This window comes from Echinops telfairi, unplaced genomic scaffold (assembly GCF_000313985.2).
Source record: "Echinops telfairi isolate 266 unplaced genomic scaffold, ASM31398v2 ScPeMD7_11;HRSCAF=52, whole genome shotgun sequence".
NCBI lineage: Eukaryota > Metazoa > Chordata > Mammalia > Afrosoricida > Tenrecidae > Echinops > Echinops telfairi.
The window spans coordinates 35,034,382-35,047,422 of NW_022103908.1; the positions used below are offsets into that span (position 1 = coordinate 35,034,382).

At 42.0% G+C, this 13,041-nt stretch overlaps 1 protein-coding gene across 1 annotated transcript in view; it reads right to left on the bottom strand.

Annotated features, from left to right (window-relative positions):
* VWA8 (von Willebrand factor A domain containing 8) overlaps positions 1–13,041 on the bottom strand; it is a 426,636-nt gene that overhangs the window by 353,695 nt on the left and 59,900 nt on the right. The window contains exons 4-6 of the mRNA XM_045287091.1: positions 6,469–6,636; positions 786–950; positions 288–337 (exon numbers count right to left, since the gene is read on the bottom strand). Of these exons, the coding sequence (XP_045143026.1) occupies positions 288–337; positions 786–950; positions 6,469–6,636 (383 nt within the window). The remainder of the gene's footprint in view (positions 1–287; positions 338–785; positions 951–6,468; positions 6,637–13,041) is intronic.

Here is a 13,041-nt window from a genome sequence, read left to right on the forward strand (position 1 = left end):
GGGCACTTGTCTCATATACCAATGCTTTTGGGAAGCCCTCATAAAGTCTCATTTGGAAATGATGGGACTTACTACATTTGTGTTAAGCTAAGGGTCCATAGATCTTTGAACTCTACTAACAAATCTCGAGCTTCTTGTTATCAGAGATCATGTCTCACTAATCCCATCACCAGGGCTTACAACAGGACAGACAATAAAAAATTATTCAAAGAACAGATGCTGAATAAATGAATTGGCAAAATCAATTCGATGTCAGTATTCATGTATTTATAAAAATATAAGCTTACTTCTCAGCAGGAACATTGGTTCCAATTGAATATAGCAGCTTCAGTTGGTCCTAAAACAACAAAAACATAGCAATTAATGTGGAACATAAAATATGCTAAGGAGACATAATCCATGCTTTTAATTAAACACACACAGTAGCTGCCACAATGGGCTCGACCACAGCAGCGATTCTGAGGCTGGCGCCGTCTCGGAAGGATCGCATTCTGTGGCAAACAGGGGCGCGGCGGGTCAGAACCAACTGGGCAGCACCGAACAAGAAGTGATCCCCAAAATCAGTTCTGGATAAAAGGCATTTTCTGAAAGTCAGCTTCCTCTTTCAAGTCTGGCAGAACTAATGATGCCTCAGTGATTTTTCATCCCAGTTTCCAAAGATGCTCTTCATCTTTCTTCCTTAATTAATTATTAAGGGGGGACATTTAAAAGCAAAATAAAATGTATATAATAACTGAGTTTGTTGTTATAATAGAAAATCCACATAGATACTTAGTCACACTTACCTTGAAAGGCAGATAGTAAATATCCCTGGCTTGAAACCGAGATCGGAGGGGCGGGTCCAGTGGGTTCCCAGAATACTTAGGGACCGGCAAGCCCAAGGCAATCACTCGGAAATTTTCACTAACCCGGACAATCTTCCAGGCATCCAGCTCTGTTTTGGGATGATCCTAAAAGAGGAAGGCATCAAAATTACAGTAGAAATTATGCAGATCACACTGTGAGTGCTGCCAGTCTAAGTAACTGAAGGGCTTATCACTAAGTTAACTGAACGTGGGGACCCCCTCCACACCAAACTGTTGAGGAAGACAAAAAAGTGAAATCAGGCTTGGAGTGCCAGGGAAGGCTTAATATGAAGACGGGTGTTTGAATGGAGAAGCAGACGACAGTCCAGGAAGGAAGGAGCTCTGGGCACAGGCAGGGGCACAGAGGCACGTGGCTGTGCTACGCTACAGCTAAGTTATAGCTCATAGTAAGCACAAGTGGCGCTGGCAGAGTGCATGGATTCATTACAACTCAGAATAAACTAAATTATTTCAATCATCAGCAAAATCTCAAATTTAACATTTAATTAAAAGGACTCACACGATGTGACTCAGACAACGGTTTTCGGCATATTCGCTAGAGAGCAGCAGGGTCTAGAAACCAGGAGTTGCATCTCAGAGAGCGCTGAATGTCTCTATTCGCTACTCACCAGAAGATGATGACAAAGCCATAAACGCCTACATAATTGATTACATAATGACAAAGTTCTATTATAATTACCCCATGGAACCATATTATTTTGAGATATTCAAACATAGTGTATTAACTCTAGCTACACATAGGTAGGTACTGAATCGTGATATTGAAGCTTTTCTATAAAAATTGTCTTAAGGTAGTGTTCTTTTGTGTAAGAGTTTACATATACAGAAATCAAATTTATTAATAAAAGTTATGTCTCTCTGCTGATATTTACTCTGGGAAAAGATCCTTCTCAATTAAACAAGAATAAACATCCTTGTGCACTAAAAGCCTTTTGATGCTATATTCCAAATTTCTATCCAATCTGTCCAATATAATATATTCAAATAATTCTACTGCATAAAATTCTACTGCACGGATAAAGGAGGATAAAATTCTACTTCACAAGGGTATTACTTGTGAAGGAGCTCCTATACCCAAAATGGCTCATTTTACAATTAATTTTTCCAAATGATGTATTTAAAATGGTGTATAGTTCCTTGAGGTAAATATAGAAAGTGTTATTTTGTAATTAGAAAGTATCTTAAAAAAAAAATAATGGTCTGAAAAATACCCACCGACTTCTAGAAGCAGCTAATCGTGGTTATTTCAATAAATTAATTATAACAACATACATGAATAATTTAACTTTATCCTATTGCTTAAATCCCCAATTTTTTTCTTTTACCAGCTGCCACGGAATCTCTTCCAGCTCACAGTAATCCCATGTGCACCGGTGGAGCAGTGTGCTCCGTAGGGCTATCAAGACAGATTTCTCAGGAGTCGATGGGCAGGAACACAGAGGTGGACTTGATTCTCCAATTCCTCAGTGGGCCATCGAGGCCATGAACTACTTGTAATGCTCAGGACTCCACGTCCTTGACTGTTTGGGGGTCTGTTAAGTATCGTTGAGTTCTGCCTCATAGCAACCCTGGCACAACAGAAAAGAGACACTGCCCAGCCCTGCACCAGCCGCACAATTGTTGGAGCCCGGTGCTACAGCCACTGTGTCGGTTCAGCTTGTAAAGGAGCTTTCCTCTTTTGACGTCACTTCTACTTACCAAGCCTGAGGTCCTTTCCAGGGACGGGGCTCCCTGATAACATGTCCAAAGCATGTGAGACAGCCTGTTTCTAAAAGGTATTCTGGCGGTATTTCTTCCAAGACAGATTTATCTGTTCTTCTGCAGATGCCTGGCATTACAGGCATCAATTCTTCGGCTTCCTTAGTCACTGTCCAACTTTCGCATGCAGATGAGGGGTTTGACAATACCATGGCTTGGCTCGGGCACCCTTTAGTCCTCAAAATGACCTTCTTGCTCTTTCACACTTTAAAGAGGTCTTGGGCAGCTCTTGAGTTTGTTGGATATTGTTTCCATAAGCATCGATTAGAACCAATGGAACCCCTGAAAGTTTCCATCTTTTCTCTGCTTAACACGATGTTGTCTACTGGTACAGTGGTGAAGATTTTCTTTGATCATTTTATGTTTCCCTTCCATTGAGTCGCAATCTGTACTGAAGGCTGCGGTCTGGTTTCCACCAACCAGTCCGCCAAGCCCTCACCTGCAGCGAGCAAGACCGTGGCGTCTGCATGGCACTGTCAATGAGCTGGACTCCCATGCTGCCACCACGTTCTTCTTCGTACAGTCCGGCTTCTGGGATGATTTGCTCAGCATACAGACGGAACAAGTATGGTCACAGTGTACAATCTATGACACACATTTCCTGATTTTAAACCATAATTGCCTTGTTCTGTTCAAACGATTGCCTCTTGGTCCAAGTACAGGTTCTAAATGAGCACAGTTGAGTGGTCTGGAATTCCCATTCTTTGTCATGTTATCCAGAGTTTATTAAGCTCCAAATGCCTTTGCATTGTCAGTAAAACACAAATATCTTTCTGGTGTTCTCTTTCTTTCATCAAGATCCATCTAACTGAAGGCATCCTTCACTCCATCCTTCAGTTCCTGACAGCTCCCAGGAGGTGTACTGCTACCGTGATTTTTTAAAATCACTCTCAAAAAAATTGTACTTACATGTGATATTTATGATAGTCTTCAATAATTTCTGGATTTGGTTTGATCCTGTTTCTTTGAGGTAAGCTCAAATATTGATCTCTTGCTGTCAGTTGGTTTTCTTCCAAATGTCTTGGCATAGACAAGTGAATGGCTGCAGAGTTGCCTCAGATTGTGGGAACATTTCAATTGGTATTCTGTCCATTCCAGGAGCCTTGCTTCTTGCCAATGCTTTCAGCACAGCTTGTACTTTTTCCTTCGATACCATAAATTCTTGATTGTATGCTACCTTTTGAAACAATCGAACAGCGAGCAATTCTTTTTGATGTGATTCCTCTAGTACCCCTTCCATCTTGATGCTTCCTGCATCATTCAATATTTTGCTAATAGCACCACTCATTATTACAACTCGAGGCTGAGGTTTTTTCTTTCTTTTGAGTTCTTTCAGCATGGAAAACACTGGACATTGTCTCTCTGTTGAATGGTCTAACTCCGGGTCTTTACACATTTCATTATGGGTACTTTTCAAACTATTCTTTAAACTTTTTCTATTCAGTTCTTTTACCTAAATGTTACTTCCATTCCCTGTGGCTACTCTGCACTAAAGAGGAAATTTCAGAGTCTTCTGAAACCCACTGTGGTCTTTTCTTCCTTCCTTGTCCTTTTTAAGGACCTGTGGCTTTCTTTCATTGTGATGTGCTTGATGTTATCCCACAACTCATCCTCTCTGCTGAATGCACCCGGCCTGTTCTTCAGATGGTCTTTAAATTCCAATGGGCAATACTCAAGTTCATGTTCTGGTCCTCCTGAACTTGTTTTACTTTTCTTCAGCTTCAACCTGAATTTACAGGAGCAATGGATAGTCTAAACCACAGTCAGCTCCTGGCTTTGTTTTGGCTGATGATATTGAACTTCTCCACTGAACCTCTTTACCAAGTAAAACATCTCTTCCCACATATGTAGTCCATTTCATTCCTGTATATTCCATCTGGTGAGGCCCATGTGTGCAGTCACCATTTAGGTTGTTGCTAGTCTTGTAAAATTCTGTCATGCAATTTCTGTCACCAACACTGTACTTTCCAACTACTCATCCTGCCTCTTTGCTTCCGAGTTTTGATTTCCAATCACCAGCAATTATCAAGGCATCTTGGTTATATGCGTGGTCCATTTCAGACAAAGAACTGGGGGAATTCTTCAGTTTCTTCATCATTAACTTTAATAGTTGGTGCATAAATTTGAGCCATACATGTATGAAATGCACTTGATTACAGGTCTATAGATATTATCCTATCACTGACAGCCTGGTACTTCATAATCAATCTTGAAATTCAAGAGGAGTGGCATTGAATGTACCATCCAAAAGACCATTTCATTTTTGACAACTGCCAAAGTTTCTAGGTTCATACTTCGTATACTCCATGTTCCAATTACCAGCAGATGCTTGCAGCTGTTTCTTCACATTCTGAAATAAACCCCACCACAAATGAAGGTCCTAAAGCTTGAGCCTATCCACACCATTAGAGTCAACTATGAGGAGGTCGCGCTTCCCCGGTCAGAGTTTGCCTTTCAACCCGAGGGGTTTATCCGTCTGTATCATGTTTGACAATGTTCCATTAACATCCACTATTCCGAAGTCTTCAGTGGCTAATCCTTCAGAGGTAGACCACTTATTCCTTCTTCTTCTTAGTCTGTTCCTGGTCTGGGAACTCTGCGGAAATCTGTCCACCATAGTTGACAAGATTTGAAATACAGGTATATTTCAAATATACTGATGGTATAGCATCCAGAAATGACAACCTCACAAAAGCCACCACAGGGCAACAAACTAACCAAGGAGTGGTGGAGATCCTTATTTAACTCCCAGATTGTATAAGAAGAAATAATCTTTAGATAGATCACAAAAAATACTACCTGACTATACAATGAAAACACCACATAGAAACTCCCATACACAGTGAAGAAACACACGGCTAAGAGGGTGACAGAAAAAAGACATGTGCACCAGAGGACTTAGAAAGAAAGCCTTCTGGCCCTACTGGCCACAGCACATCATTTCAGTCAGGCTCTCTAGTGGCAACATTTAGCATTTAATGCCTATAGGGCATTCTCAGCTTTTATCAGCACCCTGAAAGGGGGGGCCAAGAAGCATAACACACAGATTTTTCCAGGGCAATTTGCTTTGGCTAGTAAAATTAGAACATGCATATCATTTCAAGGCAGCTGTAGGACAGACTCATTCCTACAGATGACAGACAAAGCAACCGGTCCCTGAAGGCTGGGTCACCAGAGAGCGCGTCAATCAGGGTACTGCCTAGGCTGAGTGAACAAGGCTTAGCTATCTTGTTTTCATTTATGACATTCCATGACCCTTTCTCCACAGTCTTTGAAGAGCTCTACATCCCCTCATTACTGTCCTTTTATATATATTTGTATTACGCTTCATTGCAATTTTTCATGTATTCAAGAAGTAGTGACTGACCATTGTTCTGGGAGTCTGAGATCCCACTAGTGAGAAAAGCTTCTCACCTTGTGAAACGTGTGTTCTAGGCGAGGCAAGAACTGGACTGCATTCTGCTCTGTGTCCCCAATGCCCGGTACTACCCAGCAGTCATTAGACGTTTCACAGCTAGGCATAGAAAGAATGGACAAAAGGGGAGGGGGGAAAGAGTGAAGAAAAGGAGCAAAGAAAGAAGTGGAAAAAGTCAGAGGGAAAAGGAGAAGATCTAATAGCTACTGCCCCCAAGACAGCAAAAATCTGGGAGGCCTTTTAATGTGGTCTGGGAACACAAGAGCCTGTCAAAGTGCCAACTCCTGACTTGACTGCAGCAGTCTAGCAAAGGTCAGGACATCCGGTCATTTGTCCTCGCTCTGACGGACCCAGGACTTCTACAACAAAATGGCAACACCGCACACACAGCTCAACCGCACAGGCGAAGCGTGGATTTCCATGTCTTACTCGGAGAAGTTTGTCGTAACGCTCGGCAGACATCAGGAAGCGGCCATCTTCGAGCTGCATCTCCCTGTTCTCCAGCAGGTTGTTCAAGACAGGCAGGACATTCCTCTCTGCCTTTTCCAAGCCTTCCAAAATGAGAATCCGGCCCTTTGTGGCGGCTCGAACTGCACACTATTTCCAAGAAAGAAAGCAAAATGAAAACATTGAAGGGCAGGGCTGGTCTCAGTTTACCTGCGATGCAAATTGAACTTGCAGTTCCTATCATAGGGACCAGAACTTCTTAACTCTTCGGATCTGTTCCTTATTTGCCAAATTAAAAGACTGGGGGAGATGATCTTGAAGGTTCCTTAATGCTCTAAACGTTTCAAATGTAAAACATTTAAAATCTTACCATTTCAGAGTGCAGGAGGAGGATTCAGAAAGTTGGTGGAAAAGTGGAATTATGTGATAATGGAGCTTTCCCATAAACGTTGTAAGGCCCTCCCACAATCAATGACCTAGATAACTAATGGCTATCCTTGGATATAAAACCCAAACCAAACTCACTGCCATCGATCATTGTTACCCATAGCCCAGCCCTTCTCCCTCGGAGCTGCTGGTGGTTTCAAACTACCAACTATGGGGATCACAGCCCAGTGTGTAACCACTCCTCTGCCAGGACTCCCATCTTTGGGTTGTAACCATTATAATCCATCCTTGGGTATAGCCATTATAATCAGTGAAGACAATTCATGTTCTTTCTATACCACAAACTTCTTCTGAGGATCAAGTAAGCTAGGAGAGCACTTGGAGGGTGAGTGGTTTGTAAAGATGAATCACCATGAAAATGAATCAAGTATGACATCTGATGCTGACAACGCTGCATAAAAACATACTTATGAAACAGAAAAGGTTTCAGGTTTCATATGGGGGCAAGCACACTGAATATAACCACAGTCTTGTCAATCTTCTCATTAAAGCTTAAGAGAATCAGCAGGGAGAACGAAGAGATACGAAGCACATTTCCAATGCAAAAGAGTGGATGCGAGGGTGATCTGACTGCGGCATTGGTCACCCCGGTGATGGCCAGGGTTGATTCGGCTGATCTGGCTGGCTACGCCGGTGTTGCCTTCCTCCCTCACTGCTCCATGTGCGTCCCTCCTGAAGCTGGGATTGAGGAGGACAACCTTCCCTGATAGGAGGGCCGTTCTTCGGTCAAGGGTATACGCGTAGCTGTGCTCTGCTGCTAGACCTCCAAACAATGCAGGAGACTTTTTAAATCATTTTATTGGGGGCTTGAACAACTCTTATCACAATTCATACATACATCCACTGTGTCAAGCACATTTGTATATTTGTTGCCATCATCATTCTCAAAATATTTGCTTTCTACTATGCAAGATACTTTTTTTTAAAGTAATACAAACTTAAGAGACATAAATGTCCTTAAGGTAAGACATAATAAAAACTATAATATTACTAAAGATGTGGAAAAGGGAGAAAAAAACAAGAGCATATTTATCTTAAAATGCCAGGTTCTGAGGAAACACAAAAAACTTATTTCTCAGTCAAAATCCTTAAAATTTTGCTAAAAGTAAAATCCCAATGTCTTACTCCTCCTACATTCAACAATAGGGAGAAGATGGATGTTCCAATGTTGCTAAATATTTTATCAGTCCCTCCTTAAAATTCTTCTTTGGTCTCCATGGAACTGCGTTTGCTTAGAAAAATATTCCTCTCTTCTGCCTGCCCCTAACATTTGGTAATACCCTGAATTAAAGCCCTACCCACTTGTCTTTTTGCCCTGCCAAGTCTTCCCTGAGTAATGATTCCTTCACACCCCAAATTTCAGAATCATCTATTGCAATCGAACGATGTCACCAACTCTGGTGCATAAGCACCTCAGCGTCACTAGCGGCTCCTCCCTTCCCACTCCATACAAAATCTAGTCCCCCTTTCATACTTGGTATTGTTAACTCTATCCAGACCTGGATTCCTACCTCAATTCCTACATTCAATTATCACCATGTCCTAGTGAATTACTTTTCTTAACAGTTCTTGAACTCATCCATTTATACAAGTGCCTCTGGTTTCAGCCCTCTGACTTCTCATTAGGAGCCCCTGGTGGTGCTATCGAGGAGGCTTTGGACTGTCAGCGAGGTCAGTGATTGCTCAGGCTGGCTACTGCCACTAAGTATTAACCAAGCCTCAGGAGCCGTCGGCAGGGCCACTGTGGCTCAGAAACGACTCGATGGCAGTGGGTTTCTAATTGTGACCTCTCGTGATCTCGTCAATACATGAATTCATAAGCCTTCTATACCACCTCAAGCTCCAGCCGCCATCCAATCAGACCACCACCAATCTGGCTATGTCATTCTTCTTTCAAGCCCTTCAGTGACCTGGAGAGTCCAGTTCCAGCTCATTGATTTGGCATGTAGACTTACCACATTATGATGTCTGCCTACCCCTAACACCGATCTCCTGACAGAAGTTGTCTTACTTGGGGGATTTCTGTAACAATGAACAGCTGGCTATAATTCTCCCTGAAACTCGTACAGTACTCTTGCATGCTTTGTTAGAAAGTCTTTTTGGTTATACTAAACACGTGCTTAAAATTTTCATTTTACCTACAATAATTAGCACAAACAAGAGTTGAGCACCTGAAGCAGGAAACAAGCTATTTGTATATTTTTGAGACTTAAAATCCCAAGACATCTCCTGAATAGCAAAGTGCTGCATTTCCAAGTATGGCAAGACGGGGTGGGCAGGTGAGGACACTGCTGAGCTGAGCTTGAATGTCACCTCGTTCTACTGGAAGGGGGACTCTTACCCAGCAATGGAGCTTCGTTCATTGCAGGTGTCTCTGGATGCTGATAAAAATAGATGTTTAAAAAGCCATGGTACACTCATGATCGCCATTCCAGTTTGAAAATAGGTCCAATTCACAAATCCTTCATCTCCACCATTAATCCATGCACTTTGATGGTCTACTACTAAATGGACACCCTATCGTAGAGGTTTAATTAAAATAAAAACTGTAAATGCGTGGATCGCAGTCACTCTCCCGGAGCTCCTATAGAACAAGGCAGCACGACTCCCATCTCACTTGTGCAGCTGTGCAGAGGAGTGAGCAAGTCACAACCAGAAACTGCTGCTTAACAATCTCAGGTCCCGGCTTTCTTATGAAATCTCAACTGAGTGTCCTTTGTAAGAGCCGATTGATTCCAGGGAAACTTAATGTGTAGCATAAAGGAAACGGATTCAGCTATTATAACTTGTTACAGAATTATTCAAAAGGAGCTCATTTATTTTGTCATTCTTTGTTACAGGTAAACTAAATACTGCACAAGGGTGGCTTCAAAGAGTTCATAGAAAAATCTAATTAAAAGCTAATGGAAATTTTCCATGAACGCTTTTTTTTTCCTTTCAAACCATTTTATTAGGACCTAATCCAGATTTCATACCACTCCATATTTCCATCATATCAAACAGTGTTATATAATCGCTACCATAATTAGTTTCCAAACATTTTCTTCCTTCTCACCCTCCTTGATATCAGCTCCCCATTACCGACCCCTCCCACCCACCTCTCCTGCCCCCAGCCCACCCCCACCAGAACCCTTATTCTAGTTATTGTTTCCTTAGACTCACCTCCCGTGGGTTTCATATACCAAAAACAGAAAAGTGTATAACAGAGAGTCAAGAAAGCTACCAACAATGGCAAAATACAATAGGAGAGAAACCCCTATATGAAATAAAAACAGCAAACATTAAAAACCAGATCAAGCACAAAGTGTACCAAAAGGGAGAACAGATGACAAAGCTGAATCAGATGAACAAATGAATCAAATCCATCATTGTAATCTATGATAGTTGTCTCTACAATACTGTCTGGTAACCAGAGAGTTATTCTCATCCCTCAATTGTGGTCAGAGGGAAATCACCAGAGGCTTATTCCCCGTGTACATGCTGCAAATGTATTTGGGGCTTCCACTGTCATCCATAGCCTTCAGTTCACCAGAACCATACAATTTAAGCTCTGATATGATTCCCTCCTTTGGATTTGGATGATATAATTTATAATCCTTGGATCACAGATATTGGTCTGCTTCTTCCACGTTGATGTCTCACTTGAATGGCTGCTAGTTTGAAAACCAGCCTTTGAGACCCCAGGCGCTATTCTTTCTGATACCCGAACCTTTTGAAATCCTCACATATTTGACTTTTAAATATTTCACCACGCTGTTGTTGGTAGCTGCCATCAGGTCAATTCCGACTCCGAACAAACTCATGTGACAGAGTGGAACTGCTCCCTTGGGGCTGAGACTGTCAACTTTACACCAGTGGACCACCATGTTTCCTCCTGCCATGCTGTCCCGTAGGTTTGAACTGCTCGCCATTTGTTAGCAGCCAAGTGCTCCTTGAAGACTTCAAAGGAATGAAAATACGCTTTCTGAAACAAAACAAGAATTATGCTGATCAAAAATTTAGTGGTTTCCCAACTGTGGGCCAAGAGCGGCCTCCTTGACGCTGTGGGAAAACACTGCAGATCGGCGTTGATGGACCTCTGGAACACTTTTGCTTATCATGCATTAAATCTGTCAGAGGGATTCAGAATAAGCAAGAGGGAAAGATCAGACACAGAAGCCAAATACACAAAGGATTCCTTTGAGCTAACCTAATGGATTTGCTGTCCCCATAAAGAAGAGAAGGTAGTGATGGATGGAAAAAGAGCATGCTGGCCACAGCCATCCTGAAGCACTTATCCGTGCCGCACTTCTCAAGACTAATGCTGCGGCACAGGTGCGAGAAGGCAGTGGGCACTCAAGGTCAGAACCACGAGTGAGGGTCATGAATGGCTGCTAAAATTTGTGGGTGAAAGTATGACGCAACTGAGGATATTTGTACAGACTCTGGATATCTCCACCCAAAATGCTTATCAACTACAAAGGCAAAAATAATAATGAGACCGTGGAGACAGATAACATCAGTAGCAAATAAGGCTTATTGGTCTCGCATTCCTCCTAACATGCTACCCTGAGAAGCGCGCAGCATCACCTGAACAGTAATCTTGCTGAACGTGCACGATCCCAATCCATCATAGAATGCATCGGACAAACTGACGTGCAGCACCATTCTACAGAAGAGCCGAATAGTGTCTTCAAGGGATTGAACACCATGAAAGACACCCTGTGAGTTGACAGCTCCAAACTGGTAAAGGTTAAGGAGACACAACCACTTAAATGCGACCCTGGACCAGAGAACGGAGCTCAGTGGGGTCGAAGGCAAAATCTCAAAGTGTTTGTCTGTCGTAGTGTGATATTGTTAATTTATGGATTTGGCCATTTGACTAGGATTGTGTAGGATGTTAGCCCTAAGGAATGGTGGGGAGATGCTAAATGGAAATGATTTAACAGCTTTGCAACTTTTTGTAAATCTAAAATCATTTCAAAATAAAAAAGGTTTTCTTAAAAACAAAAAAAACTCTATACGTCAAAACTGAGTTTAAAAGCTCCGTCATCATTCCAGAATATACTCGTGTGACACAAAGTAAATCGATAATTGATAAAAATTCACCTGTATCTCCTGGATACAGGGACCCAATACTTCACTTCCTTGTAAAGTAACCAAACAAAAACCAAATGAGTAAACCCAAATCAGAGTTAAAGGAGAGGAGGAAATGGCCCTGCCAGCTAGAAAATGAGAGGGCAGTTTTCCCTGAAAGGAGAGAGAGAAAGAAGAAAGGAGAGAAATTAGGAGTGCCATGATCAAAATGTTGACTACAAAATGTTTACACTTTTACATTTGTGGTGATTCTTAGAATTTTCTTAGACACAAAAATCAACAAAGTTGGCTCATTATACTGCATAATAAAAAAAAATAGACTTCAATCAACAACATGGTCCATATCCCTAAATATGGCTGGGCTACTTGAGAAGAAGTTTCTACAGAGCTCTCCAAGCAATCAGTGGAACACAATTAGGAACATCGTCAGGAAAGTAGCTTTAGCTGATGTTTTAATTTAAGTCTCTTCCTTTTATCCAGAACTAGATTAAACTGATCAAACCTTTTTCCTTATAAACCTACGTGTTCCCAAATTAAGTAACACGATTTTATTATTGTTCTTTTTCTATGGGAAAAATACTTCTCCTATTGCTGTGAGGCACCACTGAGTCAATTCCAACCCAGAGACCCTTTGTCCAACAGAACAAAACACTGCACAGTCCTGGCCCATCCTCGCCATCGTTCCTATCCCAGAACCCCTTGTGGCAGTCACTCGGTCAATTCGTCTTGTTGAGGGCCTTCCTCTTCTTCGCTGCCCCTCCACTTACCAAATATGATGTCCTTCTTCAGGGACTGGTCTCTCCTGAGAACATGTCCGAGTATGTAAGATGAAGCCTTGTTATCCTTGCCTCGAAGGAGCCCTCCGGCCCTGCTTCTTACAAGATAGATTTGTTAGTCCTTTTAGCAGTCTATAGTACTTTCAATATTCTTCTCCAGTACTATCATTCAAATGCATCAACTTTTATTTGGTCTTCCTCGTTCCATGTCCAACTTTCACATGCATATGATGCAATGGAATATACCCCGGCTTGA